General features: G+C 41.7%; 1 protein-coding gene across 1 annotated transcript; it reads right to left on the bottom strand.

Annotated features, from left to right (window-relative positions):
* Positions 1-5,594: 5,594 nt before the first annotated feature.
* LOC107326676 (vomeronasal type-2 receptor 26-like) lies at positions 5,595-18,829 on the bottom strand. Its single transcript, XM_088128574.1, has 3 exons — positions 18,596-18,829; positions 11,625-11,751; positions 5,595-6,517 (listed from the first exon to the last, which is right to left on the bottom strand). Exons 1-3 carry the CDS (start codon positions 18,740-18,742, stop codon positions 5,595-5,597), a joined length of 1,197 nt encoding a protein of 398 aa, XP_087984700.1. The 5' UTR covers positions 18,743-18,829.
* Positions 18,830-23,903: the final 5,074 nt, after the last annotated feature.

Genomic DNA, 23,903 nt, shown 5'->3' with positions numbered 1-23,903 from the left:
AGGTTTTATATATGAGGATTTGTCAAATATTGGTCACCATGGTTTCAAAAATGACCTGTGATGATGCTGATGAAATCCCTTCAGCTTTGTTACCATCACCATGGTTCTGATAATTAGAAGGAGAATTGGGAATCATTGTGGCAACATAGATGTGCAGCTGGAGAAAATATTTTTGTCTAACTCATAGACAAAGTTCCAGTTTAAGAGTCAAGAGGGGAAGAATTCAGGAAAGTTTGACTGCCCTTTACTTAAGAAACTTATTTTGAGATGGTTAAAGTTGTAGTATGTTCAGTATTAAAGGCTGTAATACAGTAAATCAGCTGAACGCTTATTAACTCTCCAGGTGAAACTCCATCTTGATGTGAGTGAGTCCATCTTCCTAAATGCAGGTCAGATACCCCAGAATAGCTACATCCAGAAATACCATCTGGATGACCTTTCAGAGGCCCTGTTACAACATCTTCTGCTTTACAAAATGGAAAAGAAATAACAATGTTTATGTTTATGAAGATAAGATTTAAAGGAAATTCCATGGACATTGTTGTGATCTTTTTGATTATATAGGGTTTATTTTTTTAGAGTCAGAATCATGTGGCAGAGTTTGACCTGTGCAGTCGATCTCAGTTGAGCTTCTGAGGGCACAACGACAATGTCTGGAAATCTGCTGCTGCTCTCAGGGGTTGCAGAAAGAGGTGGAAAAAAAGGTGGTGCTTTCCCTGCAGCAAGGGTGGTGAGCATTCTCCCATGATGTCTTACTCAGCAGGATGCTTTCTGTCCCTCCCTCAGTCTGTCTTGTGTCCCCTTTGGGTTTGAAAGCTGCCTGAATCTTGAAAGACCTTTCTTTCCCTTGAAGCTTTGCTTTTCTCCCTTGATTGGAAGGAAGATTGAATGGTGCTCCTCAGTGCGCTAGAAGCCTCTTCTCAAAACCCCTGTGAGATAAGGGGGTGGTTCTTAACTTGGGCTTTCCCAGGGATTAGTAATGGTTGAGGAGTTGGGGGCCACAATTCATGTCTCCTAATCTTCTAAAGGTCTGCAGTAGGCAATCTGATGCTTTGTGATGTAACCAGAATGGGTATGGCCAATATTTTCTGCAGTTTTGGCACGTTTTAAGGCTTGGGGTAGAATTAGAGATGGGAAGGCCTGGAAAAAAGCTGGAAAAAATTTTTTTCCAATGCCATTTGGAAAAGAGTGTGGAATATGTTTTTTTCCAATGATAAATAATATATCTATGACATGGTATTCAAACTATAGAACATGAAGACCTTAATGAAAGATTTCTGAGACTTTTTGTAAATTCTTAAATTATTGCAAGTTCTCTCAGCTGAAGACAAGCAAATCCTGGAATAGAATTCAAGTAACACGGTACTTCTCCATGCAGTTCTCAAACAGGGGAAATGTGCATTTGCGTCACGAGGGGGCACTGCAGGGAAAAGCCTTCCATTTAGTTTATTTGTGTACCTCCGACCTCCGACAGTTGAGTAATTGTTGGTATACAGGAGATCAGTGTTTCTCAACCTTGGCACCTTTAAGACGAGTGGACTTCAACTCCCAGAATTCTGGGAGTTGAAGTCCACTCGTCTTAAAGGTGCCAAGGTTGAGAAACACTGCAGAAGATGATAGTTTCTGTCCTCCTCTCAGGCCTTAACTGACAGGTAAGAGAGTAAATTTGTCTGATAAATTAGTTTCTCTTTTGTAACCCTTAAATGATTCCTATTAATGTTCTCCACCATCACAGCATAATGTTTACCTATAGTCTGGTCAGTAAATTGGTTTTTCTTTTCCTCCTCTCAGTACAATGGTGAGAGCAACATCTAGAGTTTGGAAACATTTCCACAGTGCAATTTCTGCTGAGAGCGAAGCTGCAATTTGCAAATATTGTGAGAAGAAATATTCTTTTCCAAATGCTACGAGGATGACAAAACACATTCTTGCAATGCAGAGGTGTCCTAAAGACATTAAAAAATACTTTATGGAATTAAATGATGAGGACCAGAATGAAAGTGCAAGTAGCTTTTCCTTCCAGAGTTCTAATTCCAGAAACACTATTTCTGCTGCTTCTGGATCATTACAAAGTGTTTCTTCGCCAGCAGCATCTTCAAGTAAAGAAGTGTTGCAAACCACTGCCTCACAAAAATGCACCATACCTTCATTTATAGATAACATGACACCTGAAAATCAGGAGGAAATTGATCATGGCCTTGCAAGAGCAATATATGCTTCTGGATCAGCACTGTCAATAACTGAAAATGCATATTGGCAGGAAGCTTTTAAATTATTACGACCATCATATCATTTGCCAAGCAGACATTCCTTGAGCAAGCCTCTTTTGGAGACAGAATATGAGCGTATGATGGAATCTGTACAAGGAAAAATCAGTGAAGCACTATGTCTTGCAGTACTTACAGATGGACGGACAAATGTTCGGGGAGAAGGAATCATCACCTTTGTGATAACAACACCTCAGCCAGTCTTTTATAGAAGCACTGAAACTGGAGAGAACAGCCATACTGCAGAGTATATCAGCAGTGAAATATGTGCAGTTTTAGAGAAAAGTGAGAGTGGTAAAGTATTTGCTTTGCTGACCGACAATGCAAGCAACATGAAAGCTGCATGGGAAATCATAACGGACAAGTATCCAGATATTACTGCAATAGGATGTGCATCTCATGGACTAAACTTACTTCTTAGTGACTTCATGAAACTGGACACTGGATTCAAAGGATTTATAGAAGAGCTAAAGAAGTTATCAAGTATGTAAAAGCTACTCATGTTGTCACCGCAGTCTTCAAGAAGAAGCAAGAAGAAAAAAATCCACAGAATAAAATAGTGACACTGAAGCTCTGTAGTAAAACACGTTGGGGTGGAGTGGTGATCTCCTTTGAAAGTTTACTAAAAAACAAAGAAGCTCTTCAAGCAACAGGAATAACTGAGGATCTTAAAATTCCCAGAAATATAAGGAACACTGTGCTTGATGAGGACGTGTTTTGGGTTCAGCCCTACAGATTTTAACACCAACTTTTTCAGCAATCCGTTCATCTGAATCAGACGCTGCACTTTTGTCCGAAATTCCTAACCCCATGGCTGTGATAAAAACACCTGTTTTTGAAAGTCTAAGTGCATCTCCACTTACAGCTGCTGAAAAAAGTAAAGTGAAAGATTTTATTAAGAATCGGGAAGAATTTTGTTGCCATCCAATACATGCTGCTGCAAATCTACTGGATCCAAGAGTCAAAGGCAGTGGTGTGAGTGACGAGAATACGGCTGCTGCATTTGGCTGGATTACGAAACAAGCCGTGCACTTCGGACTTGATGTTGGAAAAGTACTTTCAAATGTTGCAGAATATAGAACATCTTCGGGGATTTGGGCCAGGAATGCATTCTGGGATTCTGCAAAACATATCCCTCCTGCAACATGGGGGCAAGGTCTCTGTACCACACGACCTCTGACCCCTCTTGCATCTCGCTGACTGCAGATTCCTGCATCTTCTGCTGCATGTGAAAGAATCTGGTCTATGTTTGGTAATATTCATACCAAATCAAGAAACAAACTGACCCGTGAAAGGGTAGAAAAGCTTGTTTCAATCCGTGCAAACCTAATGTTTTTAGAAGTCCATGAGAAAAAGGACAAAGAGGAAGAGGAAGAAGAAACGGAAAATGATAGTTCAGAAAATGAGATAGAATAAACTGCATGTGTATGTTCTGTCTTCTGTTTCTTTTTTTTAAAAGCACCACTCAAGGGGTAGACCTTCTATGGAGCTTCAATACTGAGATGGACCTTAACTTTATTTGCTGTTGGTGCTAAGGGGCAAATCTGATTCTTTTTTATGTTGATGGTTTCTTGCTTTTTTTGTTGCTTTTGAGGGAAAGGGGGGTGCTCACCTGTTTTATTGCAAGCATAATACTTTTATATACACTGCAGTTCACACAATTTGTAAAACTACTCCACACTAAACTTGTTTTCAATTTTTCCAAAATTTCTATTTTTTCCAGAAAAAAACAGGGAAAAAACCGTTTTTTTCTCATGGCTTCAAAATTTCCGGAAATTTTACATCTCTAGGTAGAATCAGGAAGCCTCCAGAGGCAAACCACTCCCATTCCCATTTTCCACTGTCCAAAACCTAAAAGATATGAAATTACCCAAGCAAAATCCAGCCATTTTGCTGCCAAAGTTGGACAGGGGCTATGTAATACTTAGAGGACACAGTCTTTCCTCTTTTTTTTTTTACCATGTATTTACATTTATGAATGTTGAATGTTCTGCAATAAATTAAAGGTTCCTTTTCTTGTATGCTTCCTGTGCTTTCCTGAACACAGCCCTCTTGCCATTGAGAACCCCTTTTGCTCTTGAGGATTGTTCCATCAAGGCATATTGGATCATCTAGGAATGCAAGGAACAAAAATTACAGTTTGTGAGACATTGTGGGGAGGCTGGTAACATAGGACATAAGTGCTCAGCAGGGCCACAGGGGGTGGTCAAAAAAGTCAAGATGATAGCCACAGTCAAGGGAGGGGTTCAATCACACAGAGGGGGCTACAAGCTCTGTTTTTTTTTTCTTTTTACACACACCCTTCCCTTCCCTGCTGCCCAATCAGCTGACAGCTTATTTCATAAATGGCAACTGGGAAACCTGGAAGGAAGGTTTGCATTGATTCCCCCACTCCCAATACCTGTAATCTGCCTCTCTCAAGATGAATATGTGTGTGTGTGTGTGTGTATATATCTTCTATAACTATCTTCTCTGAAGAAGAAATATGTCATTCTTCAAACAACAAGTTTGCCCATGATTTACTGAATTTACTGAAAACTTTCTGTTCACACAAACCATTGAGGTTCCTTTTTTATCCAAGGGCACTGGGCAAACAACTTCTACCGGGTGATAAGGAAAAATATGGAACTAAATCAGTTTATTATTGATTGATTAGCCCGTAACCATATCAGAATACACAATATAAAACAAAACAGTAATCAGCCCATATATTAAAAAAAAGAGAAACAACTTAAAAAAGAAAAAGTGCAAATCAAATTTCTATATCACCTCTAAATATCCAACTAAATGAAGAATTTCCCCAACGTGGGAAAGCAGGACCCTGCATTTGCCAGGCTTTTGGTGTGATCCTATGGAGTGTGTGACAATTTATAATCAATGTTGATGCAACATCAAAGCAGGCTAAACTTTATTCCGTTACTGGCTATCATGAATAAGGATGTCCTCTATCACTGAATCCCAGTTTGGAATAAAATGCACACAGTGAGCGGGAAGTTCCACAATGTTCATTCTGGTTTACTGCAGGGACTGGCCGCTTCTATACTATTCATGACTTGGATGTTGTTTAATCAGATTTGCAGATGACACAAAAATTACTGGAATAACTAATACACTAGACAACAGAAACAAATTCAAAATGATCTAAAACTGATAAAGGAAATCTAGGCTGCATCAACAGAAATATGGCTTACCGAGGTATGTCAACCTGATCAATATTCAAAGGGGACAGAAGATTATGTATCTCTATCATCATCTGCTACCTCCCTCCCTTCCTCCCTATCTCCCTACCTTCTACCTATCTACCCACCCCTCCATCCTTCTACTTACCTATCTAAAAGAATCCAGTTCTCTTTTAGAATTTATTATTAGGTGCTCCTTGGTGTTCATATCAGGTCTCAGGAGGAGGATGTAGCATTTGGGGAGAAAGATGCAGCCCAGTAAGCCCAGGCTGGAGGCCAGGATGGAGAAGATCTGCACAGCCATCATGTATTTCCCTTTGGTGCTCAGGTAGGTGGGCACAAAGGAGACCCAAACACTGCAGAAAACTAACATGCTGAAGGTGATCAACTTGGCTTCGTTGAAGCTCCCTGGCAGCCTGCGAGCTAGGAAAGCAACCAAGAAGCAGATGGCAGCCAGAAAGCCCATGTAGCCCAGTGCAGTGTAGAACATGATGACTGGGCCTTCATTACATTGCAGCAGGATGTACCCAGGTTGGGAATGCATGTCAGAGTCTGGGAATGGGGGAGAGATTCCCAACCATAACATGCAGATGCCCACCTGAATCCCAGAACAGAACAAGACAATGGAGTTGGCCAAAGTCTTCCCCAGCCATTTCCTCATCCTGCTGCCTGGCGTTGTGGCCAAAAATGCCACCACCACCATGATAGTCTTGGCCAGCAATGAAGACACAGCCACTGAGAAAACAACGCTGAAAGTGGTTTGTCGAAGAAGGCAGGTCACCTTCCTGGGGTGACCAATGAATAGAAGGGAGGTCAAGAAGGAAAGGAGGAGGGAAACCAGGAGAATGTAGGTGAGTTCTCGGTTGTTGGCTTTGACAATGGGAGTTTCTTGGTATTTAATGAAGATTCCCAAAACGAAGCTGGTGGCTAGGGAGAAAGCAAGGGCCAAGGAAGCCAAGATGAGACCCAACCTTTCTTCATAGGATAGGAAGCTGATAACTTTTGGGACACACTGATCTCGCTTCTTATTAGAATGCTGGTCATCTGGACATTGGCTGCAACTGGATGCATCTGAAAAACACAGGCCATTGTTCTTTAGCTAGTATCTAATAATACCTGTGGCTGTAACATCATGAAAAATCCAGTTTAAATCAATGATTGGGATTATGTTTTTTGAGGTGATGAAGTGAGTGTTTCGTTTTGGAGAAACTCTATCTATGTGGCAGTGAGAAATCAAAAAGAACTTGATGTCACATAATCACCAATCAAGTGAGAGCTGGTTTGCTAGAAGAGAAGAGGAGAGGTGGGGCTCACATTCTGCAGTATTTAGCTAGGGCTTACGATGGTTCCAAAAAAGATAAGAGATAATTCATGCAGGACAAATGATTGATGGGTAATAGTTAGGAGGTGCTATGGGATATGCAGCTGAATTTGAAGTGATAGCTAAAAGAGAAGCAGGGCGTTGTCTTTAAATCCTACCATGGGCCTCATGTTGGCACTTGGTGGACAAGTAAAAATTTAAAAAATGTTGGACTCAGCTACATACAGTAATTGAGAAGATCTTAAAGAAACAGTTGAAAGCAGAGGTGTTTCTTTGGAGATTGATCAATAAACAGTTGGAAAAAAGTCATCGAACTTTGTTTTTATACATGGTAACTGTAGCATGATTCTTACATGCACAAAGGTGGAAAGGCTTGAACTTATTCACAATGGAGGAATGGATGGTGAAGATGTTGGAACTTGCTGAGATGGCCAAATTGACATCATTGATGAGAGAAAAGACATTAACTAAGTATAACACTGGCTGGAAGCCCTTATAGACTTTTTGCATGAAACAGAAAAAATGAACTTTTGATATTTGGTTGTCATGAGCCATGATTCAGAGCCTTTCTCTGATTCTGACAACGTTGCTCCAGCTGAGCCTGTGAATGTCAGCCTGAGGAATCATTAAGGCATGAAGCATCTGAGGCTGATCAGCCACAGGCCTCTCCTGATCAGCTGGAGCAGTTGGATGACTAGGCACAACCCCCAAGCCCCAGATCCAGATGCATGCAGAGGCAAGCAGAGCAGCGTCAATCAATGAGACTCCTTGGAAGGCGAAGGGTGAGGCCCGAATACCTGCCGCCAGCAATGGATTAGAACAAATGAAAGATTTAAAAAAAAAAATGGAAATCACACTGTAACCATAGATTAAGAGGTTAATTTACAGCATTGGTTCTCAACGGGGACAGTACCACCCCCTGGGGGGGGGGTGGGAAGATGCTGAGGGGCGGTGAACTTGTTTTGGGCGGTAGGGGGGCGGTGGGCATGTTTTTGGCCGTAGAGGGGCGATGAGCATGTTTTGGCATTCGAACTTAATTTTAAAACTCCCCCAAAAATGTATTAAATCAATTATCCGGTTTACACCATTTGTACCAGCAATAAAAGGAACTTACGCAACGGCTGCCCTCACGCACTTCTAAGAATGGTGAGACGAATTTGTATTCTAGGTAGGCTGACCTTGAAGAACTCGACACTACGATTCTTCTCTGATCCCAACCAGCACAGCGCATGCGTCAGCTGTTTTCCCGCGCGATTAATTGCAGCGTGTGCGTCAGCTGTTTTCCCGCGCGATTAATCACAGTGCGTGCGTTGAGCGTCCTTTCAATATGAATGTTTGATTTGACCCGTGTTTCTTGAGTTGCTTTTTGTTCGCTTCATTTCTGTTTTTTCCCCTCAGTTTCGATTTACTTTCATTGTTTATTTGGCCAGTCGGCTAGGTAAGTGCGCTTATTAGTTCTTTATCGTGGTCGTGAATTATTAATTTTGAGAAATAGTTATCTTTCCCTCATCATATTTTGCAGCCGCCAATGATGTCGGTTAATAAAAAGAAGTGTCGTCGATACAGTTCCACGTACTTGAAGTTCGGATTTGTTCCTTCGCCGTCGAACTCGCAACTACCCATGTGTTTACTTTGTAACAAAGTGTTATCTAATGAGGCAATGAAACCGTCTCGTTTGCAGGAGCATCTGCAAAAAATTCATCCTGACAAACAAAATAAAGATTTGTCGTTTTTCACGAACATCAGGGACAAGTTTCTGAAGGCACCGTCTGTCACAGGCTTACTAGCAACCTCATCAAAAAAATGCGACGATGGTTTGATAGCCTCTTATAATATATCAAAATTAATTGCTAAATCGGGGAAAGCTCATACCATTGGCGAAGAGTTGATACTGCCGGCTGTCAAGGAAGTTTTAGAAACGGTTTTACACCATCCAGCCGCATCCAATCTTATAAAAAATGTCCCATTGAGCAATGATACAGTGCGACGACGAATTGATGAGATGGCTGAAGATGTTGAAGCTTCCTTATGCAAACTTTTGATACCCACCGAATTTTCTCTTCAGGTTGATGAATCAACCTTGCCAAGTACTAATGAGGCTTTACTGTTAGCGTACGTCTAGTTTGTGAAGGAAGGAAAAATTATTCAAGAGATGCTTTTTGCAAGAAGCTTGATTGCAGATACTAAAGGTGAATCTATTTTTAATACTGTCAAAGATTATTTTAAAGAGAAAAATATTCCTCTTGCGAACATTATGTCTGTTGCCACCGATAGAGCTCCTGCAATGGTGGGTCATCATCGTGGGTTCATCGCCCTTTTGAAGAAAGAGGCACCAGGTATTTTAGCTGTTCACTGCGTGATTCATAGACAGCATTTAGTTGCAAAAAACCTCAGCGACCGTTTGCATCAGTCATTACAATATGTCATCTCTGCTGTGAACAAAATTCGCAGTAATGCTCTCAACGATCGATTATTCGGGCAGCTGTGTAAGGACAACGATGAAGAATTCAATCGCTTGCTTCTACACACCGAGGTCCGCTGGCTTTCCAAAGGCGCCTGCCTCAATAGCTTCTGGAATCTTTTCGACTCTGTACTTGAGTTCCTCGAAGAGGAAGATGTAGCTCTGAGAGACAGATTGCTACAATTTAAGATTGATGTTCTTACATGGCCGATTTATTCGCAAAATTCAATGGAATTAATTTGCAGCTTCAAGGCGAAGAGCTCAATTTGATCACAACAAAATCTGTTATTTCTGCCTTCCTAAAAAAACTCACTTTGTGGAAGCAGAATTTTGGTCGCAACGAGTTCAGCCAGTTTCCAATCTTGTCGGATCTGCATAAGAGCAGTGAAATCCCCTTCGATGAAACACAAGTTTACTGTCAACACCTTGAGTCTTTGCACAAGGACTTTTCTGAGCGTTTTGAGGATATTTTGTCCCTGGAAGTCCCTCAATGGGTCATGAACCCTTTTATGAATATTGAGACAGCAGAGGTTCAGATTCAGGAGGAACTGGCCGAACTTTCAGCTAATGAAACTTTGAAAGCCAGCTTCCAGAATGGTGATCGTCTCACAGAATTTTGGCTTCAAAGTAACATCAATCGCCTCTACCCAGGACTGTGGATTATCATCAAAAAATTTGTAATTGCCTTCCCTTCCTCCTACCTTGTTGAGTGAGGATTCAGTGCTGTGACTGATCTAATTACAAAAAAGAGAAGTCGACTCCAAATCGTGGAAAGAGGGGACTTGCGCCTTCATCTCTCTAACAATATTGAACCGAACGTTCAGAAACTGGCTCTGAACCATCAAGCACAACCATCCTACTGACATAATCAAGTATGTTTCATTGATATTACTCTTTTAGTGTATTTTTTGCTGTTCTTTTTTAATTATCTAATTAAGAATAAAGAATTTTTAAACATTAAAAAAGCATTTGCAAAAAAAAATAAAAAAAATAAAATTAAAAATTAAAAAAACGAGCATCAAAAAATAAATAAATGTATTTACAGCATTTTGAAATAAACGTATTTACATAAAAGAGCATTTAAGCATTTTTTTTTGCATTAGTCATTTTAATTTTAATAAAAGGAATGCAATTACCTTCCAGGGCAAAAGTATCGAGTTAAATTGAACAAATTTGGTGTGTAAGTCTCCCGAAAAAAATTACTTAAAATTTTTGCCTTTTATAATTCAGTAACTCCCCCCCCTCCCCTCCCCATACCCTAAATTACAGGATTTTCACAAAGGGTGGCGCTGAAAAATTTTCCACTCCTTAGGGGGGCGGCAGCTTCAAAAAGGTTGAGAATCACTGATTTACAGTTATAACTTCTGTAAAGGAAAATGAGAAGTTCCTTCTTCATAGGCCTCATGTTGGCCTGCCTGGGTACAATTTCACCTGATCAGATGGGTCACTCTGATCCAGCAGAAATCCTCAGAAGATCAGGGTCAGGTCCTGTGCAAATCCTTTCAAAGAGGATCTGCAGAAGACCAAGGAACAACATGCAGCCCTCTTTTGGAAACATGACAGGAACTGCCTCTTTTCCCAGTCTTGTATACACATTCAGTGATAGCCAGAACGGCTTTTAAATCAGCTGTGTGAGCATGGAAACGATGTGGCTTTGAAATGATTCAAGAGGAGATGCACTGTAGGTTCTTCTGAGGCATTTCTTTGAAGGATTTGTACTGCTCAATTCTATAAAGTAGGAAAAGACTCCTGTGGCTATCTGGCTGAAAGTTTCAACACTCACCTAAATGGAAAACCTGAGCTCAAAACTGAAACCTGATGGGGTCATTAGAATCCCAATCTTGACCTTAGGACTGGATACTTTGGTTCCAGGCTTCCCCTGAAAACCTGGCATGTGGTCCTCAAGGCTTCTTCAAAAGTTACTACCAAACTAATTTTAATGTAATACAATAAGGAAGTTACTGAACACATGGGGAGAAGCGTCTATTTTATTTTTGGAATGGAAGAAATATGCATTCCAGATAGAGTTCCCCTGCCAACCACATGATGATCAAATTCACGTTTCCAGTGAGAATTGGTCCTTTTGCCTATAAACCCTTGAGGAACTCAGTGTTAAGTGGAAATTGCCACTGACTTTTAAAGGCTGAAGATCAGTGAGATGCCAAACCCCACATGTTTTACCTACTTTCCTGAAAGCAAACAGAATACAGCAGGTCAAGGATTCAGCCAGGTTTCATTATTTTACTTTTAATGGCCACATCATCATGCAAAATTGTATGATGATCTCAAATCTTGGAAATGTTTGCTGACTGTTTTTTTTCCAATGCTTCATTGTGGAGAAATAGATGGGGAATTTGGTCTAGAAGTAGCAGGAAAGTAGCACTAGAGCCACCGACCTTCTTGCCCAGAGACGGTTCCTTCCATGCATGGAGAACAGTCGTAGCAGCAGACTGGTGCTCCTTCTCTCGTCAGCTTGGTGTATCCTGGGAGACAGTTTTCTGTGCATCTGGACAAAGGCACCTTCTAAACATGAAGAGGAGCCATAGAAACGTCCCACCCAATTCCATTTGTGGAGTCAATAACCAGTGTAAAAGAGAAGCAGTCAAATAAACAAGAAATAAAACAGAGAAACATATCTGAGAACATCACCTGAATTGACATTCTTGATTTGAATGAATGAGCATTCTTGTACAAGTGATGGTGGGACATGAAACTGAACAAATGTTAGAAGCTTTCCCAGTTTAGAAACTATGGCAGAATTTAAATATCTCATTGACCTAAACCAGAGGCTCCTTAAAAGTACATCTTTGGCTAAGTGAGATTATCTGAATGTCTTTCTATATCAAAAAGCGAGACTCTTCCCTTTGCACAGTTAATTTAGAATTCTTCATACATACCGTGAGTAGGCAAGTGATCTTAGGGTGTATTTTAATCCAGTCAAAGTCTGAGACAGGAGAACTACGCCATTGGCATATAGAAGCATGGGGGAAAACCTATGAGCTAATTTGTGGGGAAGAAGCCAGAACTGATACAGACATTCAATAGTAGTGGGGCCAATATCCCACTCTGCCTAACTCCCCTCATCAGTGTTCACTTTCTCAAATGACCATGTGGGGTGGCCCGATCTTTCATTAGGAGTTTTCATAAAGCTTTTATAGCAAGAGTAATAGCCATTTGACTATTACAGGATTGATAAGTTCATCCCATAGCCTGGCTCCTGATACTGAATCAAAGGTGAACCTAAAATCAATGAAAGATGCACATACAGCTGTTTCTGCTTTTTTTTTTAGACTATTTGGTATGAAGTTGGTGTCGAGTGTTCGCGATCACATAGAGGGATTTTCAGCAGAAAGACTTCAACCTGGTCTTTCAAGTCTTTTTATTGATTGATTAAATTTCTATGCTGCCCAACTCCCATCAACTCTGGGCAGACCTATGGTACACCCATCACTGCTGTAATTGTATTGATCCACCTTGCTGCTGGTCATCGTCTTCCTGTCTTTCCTTCCACCTTGCCCAGCATTATAGACTTCTCCACAGAGCTAGGTTTTTGCAGATCTGTCCAAAGTAGGAAAATTTGAGCCTGGTCATTTGTGCCTCGAGTGAGAACTGTGGGCTGATTTGCTCAATGATCCATTGTTTGGTTTCATGGCTGACTGTCAGAACCTGCAGCAATTGAATGAATAGCCAAAAGAGGACTGATTTATTAGGGATAATAAATGCTGGGTTTGCTTGCTTTGATTCTGCCATTTGTAAAAAAAAAGGGGGGGGGGAGGAAGACAGAGCTGGTGTCATCTCGAAGGCCGGGAAGGAGAGGTGTTATCAGGGTGAGGAATTCACAAGGCCATGACTTGGTAAGGAAGAAATCTGGTGCTAAAAGAAGAAGGGGGAGCAGAGGGGGTCAAAGGAGAGGGAAAGTTACGCGGGCTTTAGTTTTAGCAATGCTTTGCTTCGAGCTGCATGTACCATCCAACAAAGGAGATTTTATCTGAACCAGGCCTGCTTTCATGAGAATTCTTCTGGATTGGGATTCCGAGGAGTCTTCTCCAACACCAAAGTTCAAAAGCGCCAGTACTCTTTCTCTCTGGCTTCTTCAAAGTCCAACTTTGAGTCCAACTTTGAAGAGGAGAGTGATTGACTCTAAGCAAGATAACCATGTGAATGGGGGTGGTGTTTCTGTGAACTGAAATGTGTTATGGGCTGGGTACACATACTGGGCTAAAGCATGATTTCTTTTAATCATGATTTGTTGAAAGCAAAATGTGAAATCACATTGTATCAAGTCATGATCCACAATATTAAGGCTGTGTTCATGTAACACAGAAAAGTGAGCCCACCAAATCTTCCTACACTGTAATGTACAGATGACTCCACCTTTGGACAGGTTTCTTCAGCCATAACTTTCCCCCACTTAGTATTCTGTCTTTCCTACGTAGTGTTAACTGCAACCTAGATTACAGGATCTAGGCATGCTACAAGTTTATTGAGGTGCTTACTAGGAAATGTATCACTGAAACCCTTGCAGTCTTCCATGGACTTAAAAGAAAAAATTCCTTCTATGCTGCAAAGTCTTCAGAAAGCCACAGATTTGGGGACTAGTCCAGGAAAAGCAGCCCATGACACATGTAGTCTTCCTCCATGTGAAGAAAAAGTGGGAACGCAAAATACCAGAGGCTTTTTGAAACTGGATCATGGTAAATACCTCCCTGGCTATGCTGTGGGGTAGGACACAACACTACATCCTGAGCCATATACATCAGTGAGGTAGCTGCCTCACCATTAGTGTCCTCTGCATGCTACTGAAAAAATGTATTCATATAGTTTTTTTGTGGATGGCTTTCAGGAGGGTGCAGAAAACTGACTGGTTCAGGAGAGAGTTCCAACAGGCTTGGGAGTTTTTAGCCATCTTTTATCATTAAGTCTGCTATATTGTTATTTCTTACTGTTATTATTTTTGCCTTGCCTTGCTTTACTTTGACTTTATTTTATTTTGTTTTAAATTGTTTACTGTTTCTTAAGACTCCCTGTGTTTTAATGTCTCTATATTGTTTAATCCATCCAGAGTTGCTTGTATTGTGGTGGGGAGGAAATGTGAAAATCAGTAAATAAAATAAGATAATTATGCAGTTATGTCTGATGAATTAATGGGTTTCCATTCAAGGATTCCATTCCTTGAAACTGCTCCGCCCTGAGTTCAAAGGGATTTGTGTCTAAGGAGGCTTGTATAACAGCCGATCAATGGTAAGAACCAAAATGCAGCAGGATCACCCACCTGACTGAATGATGCTGGCCACATGATGGCACTTGGATCGATGGAGAGGTTGACTTCTGAAGAGGCCTCTCTTTCTATTCTCCCAACTTTGACCGCAGCAGTAGACTTGTTGGGGAACACTGCCCAGTGCATGATATCAAAGTCAGTGGTGGGATCTCCATTCTCGTCCAAATAAACACCACCCACGGAAAGATTGTAAAGCTGGAAATTTCTCAGGAAAGGATGAAGCTAGAAAGAGAAGGAAAACCACGCCCATATCTTATCCAGTTCCATTTCAGCCCTAATTCAATGTTTATATGGCTATTATTACAGCTATGGGACTGGTATGAATAACTGGACCTTTCAGGTCAGTGCCTCTGCCTGTAAAGAGTTTCAGGATCTTAGAGGAAGTCTCTCTCCCTTCCTCTCAAGGGAAACTGGATCTGGTCCACATGCTTCTTGTGAGTTTCCTGAAACAGTTAATTCCACTCAGTGACTTGTCCCATAAAGCCAAAAGTCAGCAAACCAATTCTAACAACTCCCTAAAATTACGTTAAGAGGGAAATCCCAAAATATAAATGAAGCTCATTAGATCTGGTGGTCAGTGTTTGGGATCCCGTGAGATCCTATTCATATTTCATGTTTTAATTTCTTTCTAAAAATCTTGTATGTATGTATATACCTATACCTTTAAATATTACGTGGATGCCGCTGGCCCCGAAAGCTTGCCACAGAGGGATCTAGCCTAAAGTTCATTCTCCCTTTGTCTTGCACTGCTGGTCTGTCTCACTCTTTTGCTCTGCCTGCCACTCTCTGTTGTCTTCTCCTGCCTTTGCCCTCCTCCTCCTTCTCCTTCTCCTCTTCCTCCTCCTTTCTTCCATCTTGCACCCTCAATCTTCGTCCCTTGCTCAGTGTTTCTTCTGCCATCTTTCTCTGTCTGTTACTGCTGCTTGCTTGGTTTTTCCACTTGTGGTCTGTCCCTTGGACACACACCCTCTTGCTTAATCACACCTCTAGCCGGCTCATGTTGTCCAAGAAAAAATAACCAGGGGGTGCTGGTGTGTGGCCTCTCCCTTCAGTCTGCACCCTGCACTGTAAGAGCTGCTAGTGAATTTATTTTTTTAAACAGACACACGTCTAGCAGTCTTGCCTGAGACTGTTACATCCACATAGGTGAGGGACTGGGGCAATGGCTGAGCAATGCCCGGTGAAGGAGCGATCAGGAATTATGCTGACAGGTATCTGCTGCCAGATCGCTCCTGCTGCCATAGCCAAAATGGCCATACAAGGGAATCCCAATCCAGGCATGAGGGGCATACCCACGGCAGCCCAAAGGGGCCAAAGGGGGTTGGGCAGATCCCAGCCTCTGCTGTCCCATCACCAAAGCCACTATCGAAGCATCACAAACCAGGCAAATAGGAAGGCTTGTGATGGGAGAAGATGGAAAATATGAGGTATTACGAATATGAAGTTACACAGGCTCAGCTTTGGGTTAGGAACTGGAGAAAGTTTGTAACATGACTATATGGTCCTGACATATTGATTGATTTGACTTTCAGACCACCACAATCTTAGCACTCTTGGTTGTATGCTTAAAAAAGCAGAAAGGATCTTAATGCTGAAGATTAGAACAAACATGACAACTGGAAAATCCTTGTTCAAAACAATGTACCCCCTCCTCCCGCAGCTCTGCCTACACCCAATTTAACACTGAGGAATTGAAGGAGGAGCATCAATGGAACCTCGAGGAGAAGTCCTACCTGCCATGGCTGTACCATCTGGAGCGTCTGATGGTCTCCAACCCACATCCTCCTCCTCCTCAGTTGGGCAGAATAGGCAGCATTGAGGACCCAGGACACGGCCTGGACTGCTGTAGAAATACTGGAGCCATCCTCAGACAGGATTCTTGCAACCACATCATGGGGTGGCATTTCCCAGTTCATTTTTTCTAAGCATCTTTCCCAAACTTTCTTGGACAACACAGGCCTGGAATAGGAACACTGGAATGCTGCCTCCCCATATTGATCAATAGCAGAGTAATATGAATTAAAATCATAATACTGTGTCTTTCTTTTTGTCTGAGTTAAGAAGGATAACAAAAGATGTTTGTGCTGGAGATCAAGCTCTTGGTAAAGCCATCTCACACTTATGTCTTGCAAAGTTGCTGCAAGCCACACTTTCCCCTCACATAAGTTCCACTTTTCAAGAAAATTTATGTGTATTGCTAGTAATACCGTGCCTTGGATGTCTAATTTACAAACAATTATTTTTACTTTCCGCTTTCTGAAATTTAGAAATGTGTTTTTGTTAAATTCTTCTGAGTATGGCATGTTTTTTCTCAACTTCAGTGTTAAGATGCTTTGTGAGAAGGCAATGCAAATTCCCATTTTTGTGGCTAGAGGTGCAAAGTTTCTTCGGAACTTTTCCCCGTTTTCATTGTCTGGAGCAACGAGGCCGATCCACGTCCATCGGAAATGCAGGAGCAGCTTGACAATCGCCCAGTGAGGAGGTTCTTGCTTTGGACTCACCCGGTAGAAAAAAGGGAAATGCTGCTTATGCTCCGGAATGGGGCTGAGAACACCATAGTTGATCTAAGAAAGAAGATGAAAGGTTGGTGGTCTGTCTCACTTTCAATGAAAATATTCAGATGCTTAAATCAAAGGGCTTTCCACAGCTGTTGAGCTAATAGGCAATAGCTGCATGAAAGGTTCGATCTCCATTGATGATCTCTCTCCTGCTTGTGTCATCTCTGTTTATGTCCTTTCTGGCTAAGAAAAGCCTGTTCTCCTTGTGGTTGATGTCCAAGGTGACCCTTGACCAACAACCCCAACCCACCCAGGTTAGTCTGGGCTGATGCACATGGTGCTCAGTGGAGACCTTTTGGTGCCTGTAGGAGCCCTACTCCCTCTGCGGATCCCCTGTAGCTCTCAGCACCCAACAGATCAGAGGCTGTAAGTGATCCAGGTGGTGGGTAGGAGATTCTCAGTAAAGTAGGGGGTGAGCACTGTTTCCTAATGTCTTAGGAATTTCCCCGCCAATTACTTTCTAAAAGCTGTCTATCCCACTGCTTTAGCCATCTGTCCAAACTTTCCTCCATCTCCACTGACAGCCCCATCCCATCCTATGGAGATAGACTCATAATTTTTTTTTTTAAAACTGGCAGGGAAATCTACCAATCTCTCCACTTTAACATTCTTCTCACTAAACTGTTGGGACAGCCCCAGCCTCATGTTCAAAGCAGAGTGGAGGTCAACTCTGGGTATAGAGCAAATGATTGGTGACATCCTTTGTGCCTCAAAGCACATTACAGTGGCTGGCTGGCTGTGCCCTTGTCCTCTCAGTGCCTTTGTATTCTCAGAAAGATTCCTTGCATCCACTTTGTCCATGCCTGGTGTCATAGGGTGTCATTAGTTCTCCCCTCTTGGTTTTCATCCACTCATAAATTGCATCCCAGAACATCTTTCTTGGTCTTCCTCTTTCTTTTGACCTATGAAGGATTCATAACGTTCAGTCCTCAATTCAGTCCTTTCAGTCCTTTCTATGTCCCAAACCCACCTATATTGTATCACTCACTGAAGAATTCAGTCCACACTCATTTGGCACCCATACATTCTGGATTCTCTCTTATCACTCTCAATTGTTAGAGACCCATTCTGAATGGATTCCATTGACTTCTTTCTACCTCCTGACATGCCCAATTATCAATACAGAATGATATTGAATTATTCTGGCAACAGACCACATGCTGCTATCTTATGACAAGCAGTTATGCGCCTTAACATTTCTCCATCCTTTTCTTGCTCTTTTCTGAACATTTTGACCAGATAGATCTATTTGTCTACTTGCTCTAGTTGTTTCTGAGAGGAAAGGCTCTTGGTTGTGAGTCCAATTCATAGCAGAAAAGGAGAAAGTCACAAAAACCATATATTGTGTCCAAATCCATGTTGGGTACCACTGTCAGAAAGGCCAAGGTAATACAAAGGAAATGAACCTATCTCAGATCTTTTAAGAGTGACCATCTGACTCCAACTTTGCTTGGTGCTATTCAGGAGTGCCCCCTTCTGGACTCATCTGGAGAATTCTCAAAATGGACTTTGCTTCTATTGATATTCATACCTGTGGGATTTTGTAGATGCTCAGCATGGTTGAAACATGATTAAAGAGCTCCGAATTAGTCCCTTCAAGAATGGCCAAGATATTTTTTCTTCTTCCACAACTGTAGTTTGGGATATTCTCCTGCCCCATAGATAGTATGTCCATCATGGCCTCGTATGTTATGAGGGGGTTGAAAAAGTTCTCATAGATGTTGTAGCCCAGGGAGATATTGTGGAGCAGCCTAGGACTCTGATTGATCTCATGAGTGGCAAACAAGAAAGGCAAGATGTGGCTGAAGCTCATACTCCTTATACTACAACAGAAGAGATATCAAAAGGTTTTCCTCCTCAGTTTATGAACACATGTTGTATTGCCAGCAGCTGTTACTTGAACCACATCTGCCACTGATCAATTCAAGTTTAGATTTAGAACCACCCTCGTGAAAGTCCCACAGCCTGAAATATCAGTGGAATGAGGATGCAATAGACCACTGTATAAATGTTCAACCTAGTCTGGTTGATCTCACAGAGGGCAAAGAAGGAGGGTGGGACCAGAACTCACTTTCATTACAAGGCAATGCAGGAACTATGTCAGGCAGTCATTGCAGAATGAAAAAAAACAGGAAATTCCTGTATTACTTTTTTACAGGACCTTTCTAGGGGATAGACTTCTCTGGATGTTCCCATTAGACAGAAAATCTCATGTACACCAATGGGATTTTCTTTCCAAAAGAAGTGGCAGAAGAGAAGCTTGGTAGATCAGGGTCAAAGTGAACCTTACCTGAAACCACCCAATATGATTCTGTGTCTAAGTCATGATTGGGGGGAAAGTCAGGCCTTTGAGCTGTAATTCAAGGGGTTTGACAAAAGTGGGGCACTAACCATTCAGGAAGTACAGCCGGTGGTATTCACACACACCCATCATTGGTGGCTCATAAGTAATGGAATGAATGGCTGACAAGAAGCTACATGGCCAGGTGTGGCCTGCTTCCTGGGTCCCCCTGACCAATCAAGCAGGTAAAACACCTGGAGGTGGTTCTGAGTGTTACATTTGCATTTGGTAGCTGTTCCCTGGAACTCTCAACATGAGGTCCAAAGAAGTGTCCATGCGAGTGAAGGAGGCCATCATTAGACTGAGAAAACAAAATAAACCCATCAGAGAGATAGCAAAAATATTGGGAGTGGCCAATACAACAGTTTGGAACATCCTGAAAAAGAAGGGATTAACTGGCAATCTCAGCAACAGCAAAAGGCCTGGAAGACCATGGAAGAGAAATAAAGTGGATGGCCGCAGAATTCTGCTCATGGTGAAGAGGAACCCTTTCACAACATCTAGCCAGGTCAAGAACGCTCTTGAGGAGGTAGACATGTCATTGTCAATATATACAGTCAAGAGATGGCTTTATGAATGTAAATACAGAGGCTTCATAACAAGGTGCAAACAACTGGTAATGCTCAAGAACAGAAAGGCCAGATTAGACTTTGCCAGCAAACATCTGAAAAAGCCTGCCCAGTTCTGCAATAAGATTCTTTGGACTGAGGAAACCAAGATTAACTTGCACCAGAATGATGAGAAGAGAAAAGCATGGAGAAGGAAAGGAACAGCTCATGATCCCAAGCATACCACATCATCTGTCAAACATGGTGGAGGCAGTGTTATGTCATGGGCATGTATGGCTGCCAATGGAACTGGGTCACCTGACTGCTGATAAAAGCAGCAGGATGAATTCTGAAGTGTATAGGGCTATACTTTCTGCTCAGATTCAGCCAAATGCTGCCAGACTGATAGGACGCCTCTTCATATTGCAGATGGATAATGACCCAAAACATACAGCAAAAGCTACCCAAGAGTTTCTCAAGGCAAAGAAGTGGGATGCCCTTCAATGGCCAGGTCAGTCACCTGATCTCAACCCAACAGAGCATGCCTTTCACTTCCTGAAGACAAGACTGAAGGCAGAAAGACCCACAAACAAGCAGCAGCTGAAGGCAGCTGCAATAAAGACCTGGCAAAGCATCTTGAAGGAGGAAACTCAGCATTTGGTCATGTCCATGGGTTCCAGACTTCAGGCAGTCATTGACTGCAAAGGATTTTCATCCAGGTATTAAAGGTAATCCTTATGTTTGTCATGATGTTGGTTTGTTCCATTACTTATGAGCCACCAATGATGGGTGTGTGTGTGTGTGTGTCTGTGTGTGTATGCCGCTGGCTGTACTTCCTGAATGGCTAGTGCCCCACTTTTGTCAAACCCCTTGAATTACAGCTGAAAGTCCTGATTTTGCTCCCATCTGGGTGTATTTCCTTTCAACTTCAATGTGGTGGTTTACAGAGGCCAAATGCCAAAACAGTTATCCTTGTTCCAATATTTCTGGTCCTGACTTTAAATAAAACTAAAAAAATCAGGAGACTGATTTGTTGCAGAATAGCACTGTCAAATAATGTATTGCTCTATGTTCCGTAACCCCAACTGTGCCTGTGTTTCCACAACACATGCGTGAAAAGCAATATCAAAATCCATCACCCTTAGCATGTTGTGAAAACAGTGATTAGGTCTTCTGTCACTTGAATGCTTTGAAGTACCGTCAAACATTCCTGATGCCTGTGGTTCTGAGGTTTCTAGATACACACTTTTTACCTTTAAATCATTCTCTGGAGGAAGGAATGGCTTTCTCCCTTGTTGGTCATGCAGATGTCTATTTCAAGATGGAAGAAACCACCCCGATGTGAAAAGATCACAAGGGTAAAATAGGATGGTCCTGAATTCCCCTCAGCAAATCCCAATCATATTTGTCCCTCAAGCGCCTACTAAAGGACATCCTCCTCCCTGAGGTGAGGTTAGACCCATCCCTGTTAGCCTTTTGGAAAGCCCTGAAAATGTGGTTTTTGCAACAAGCTTTGGGATCCCATGGGGAGCCTGTGAGATGGTTGCACTGTGCTTAGATGGCTGTAATTCTCCTGCAATCTTGCTTTTTATGTATGTTGATTATGTTTATGGTTTTCAGTGTTTTAGTGGTTGTGACACTGTTTTGTTAGTTTTACATCACCCAGACTCACGTCCAGTGAGATGGGCACCTGTCTAAATTTGTTGTCTTTTACACTGATTCTAATCTAATCATTGACTTCATACTTCCCTTTTTTACTGTATATGCCTTAGCCTAATTATTTACTCTCTTTCTTGTTTGACCAGAGAGCTATGGGTAGGTGACCCAAGATTACAGTCTCTTCTTTTCCAGAGAATAAAATGCTATTGTGTTAATTATTTTTTATTAGTGTATAATTCTTGAACCATATCAATAGGAATGCCCAATGAATTAATGATATTGATACCCCCTGTTTTATGGTACTTTCTAACTCTGGATTCTGCTCGGTAAAGAACAAATTTATTATCATTCAGGTGCCAGAAGATTTCCCTGAACTTTATTCTGCATATATGACAAATCCTCCTCCCTTGGTGATTATATGAATCGATTTCAGAAATATTCTCTTCCAATTCAGTTGTTTATTTCTCTGTCATACTCTTAGCACATGGCATACCCAGAGAGACCTTTCTGCTTGACTAAGAAATAACAGTGTTTCTTTTAGAAGTTGGGAAGCATCTGGTGTTGATGCTTGTCCTTGTTGAAGAACTCAAAAGACACACTTCAGGTTTTAAAAAATCCAAAATGCCTTTTACTTAAAGAAAATGTGGAGGAAAAAGAATAGGCTTCTTGAACAAGGCCATGAACTGGGAACTGGGAATTATTCCTTACTAAAAAGATATTGGAGAGGGAAAAATGAATCCTTAGAGGCACATTCATGTCAATAATTACCTGATAAATGTATGGCGTGGAGGCCTGCTGAACTCATATTGTTGAAATATACTATTAGCTGTAGATATGATTCCACTGATCAGATAATCTCCTGGCTTGTAGAAATTGTCCCCGTAATGTAGCTCATTGATCACATTCAATGGACATTTCTTCACCAGCATCTCAGAGGGAAAATGGGACCCCAGCAGAAGCAGGAACAGCAGCACTCGAGATACCATGATGGTGCTCTTTGATAGAAATCTCTTTCAGGCAAAGACAGCTCTTCCTTGGCCCCCGAGCTGCCTAATTATGAGGAAAAACTACTAACAGACAGTACGACTGCACTGAAGATTTTTTCTTCAATGAAGATGGTCCAGCTTGGCACCAAATCTGGAAGCCACAACCATTAATTTCAGAATGGCATCATCCCTGCTTAAATCAACAACACCTTCTGCTCTCAGCGAAGTAGGAGGTAATTATGGATCAGATGTTCAGGTTTTATATATGTTGTTGTTTAGTCGTTAAGTCGTGTCCGACTCTTCGTGACCCCATGAACCATATTGCGCCAGGCCTTCCTGTCCTTTTATATATGAGGATTTAGCAAATATTTGTCACAGTCATTTTGAAAATGATCCGTGATGATGGGGGTGAAATCCCTTAAGCGTTGTTACCATCATCATGGTTTTGATAATTTGAAGGAGAATTGGAAACCATTGAGGCAACATAGATGTGCAGCTGGAGAAAATATTAATAATAGTATGTTCAGCTGAAGCCTTATTAAATCTCCAGGGGGAACTCCACCTTGGTGTGGATGAGTCCATCTTCCTAAATGCAGGTCAGATACCCCAGAAGAGCTGCATCCAGAAATACCATCTGGATGACTCTTCAGAGGCCCTGTTACAACATCTTCTGCTTTACAAAATGGAGAAGAAATTGCAATCTTCATGTTTATGAGGATAAGATTTGATGGAAATTCCCTGGCCATTGTTGTGATGTTTTTGATTATACAGTGGTTTGTTTGTTTTTTTTAGAGTCAGCATCATGTGGCAGAGTTTGACCTGTGGAGCTGGTCTTAATTGACCTTCTGAGGGCACAACAATAACGTCTGGAAATCTGCTGCTGCTCTCAGGGTTTGCAAAAAAAGGCAGAAAAAATGATGGCACTTTCCCTGCAGAAAGGGAGGTGTGCATTCTCCCATTACATCTTGCTCAGCAGGATGCTTTCTGTCCATCCCTCACCTCTGTCTCATGCCTCCCTTTGGGCTTCCGAAACTCCCTGAATCATGAAGTCCTTTCTTTCCCTTGAAACTTTGCTTTTCTCCCTTGATTGATCAAGTTGGTGTCAATCCTTTCAAAAAGGAGGATGAAAGATGCAAATTGCTGCAAAGGCCTAATAAATAAGCCCAGAGCTTAATATTGAAAAGTTTGAGGGAAATTTTATCTGCTGTGGTGATATGTTATCTGACCTGGTTTCAGAAAACAGATTATCATCTTAATCCTACCTGATATCAGATTGAAAGAGAGTAAAGAATGTAATTAATTTTT

This window comes from Python bivittatus, unplaced genomic scaffold (genome assembly GCF_059951505.1).
Source record: "Python bivittatus isolate LINGU-HERP-01145 unplaced genomic scaffold, Pbiv_v1 ctg000750_np1212, whole genome shotgun sequence".
NCBI lineage: Eukaryota > Metazoa > Chordata > Lepidosauria > Squamata > Pythonidae > Python > Python bivittatus.
Note: the sequence above shows the minus strand (reverse complement) of the source record. Positions and strands in the feature narration are given on the sequence as shown.

Coding starts and splice junctions, on each gene's coding strand:
- LOC107326676 (XM_088128574.1), bottom strand. CDS start 18,742: ATGATGGACATACTATCTATGGGGCAGGAGAATATCCCAAACTACAGT. Junction 11,752..18,595: donor GCATCTACAAAATCCCACAG/GTATGAATATCA, acceptor CTTCATGTTTAG/AAGGTGCCTTTGTCCAGATG. Junction 6,518..11,624: donor AACCGTCTCTGGGCAAGAAG/GTCGGTGGCTCT, acceptor TGTGTTTTTCAG/ATGCATCCAGTTGCAGCCAA.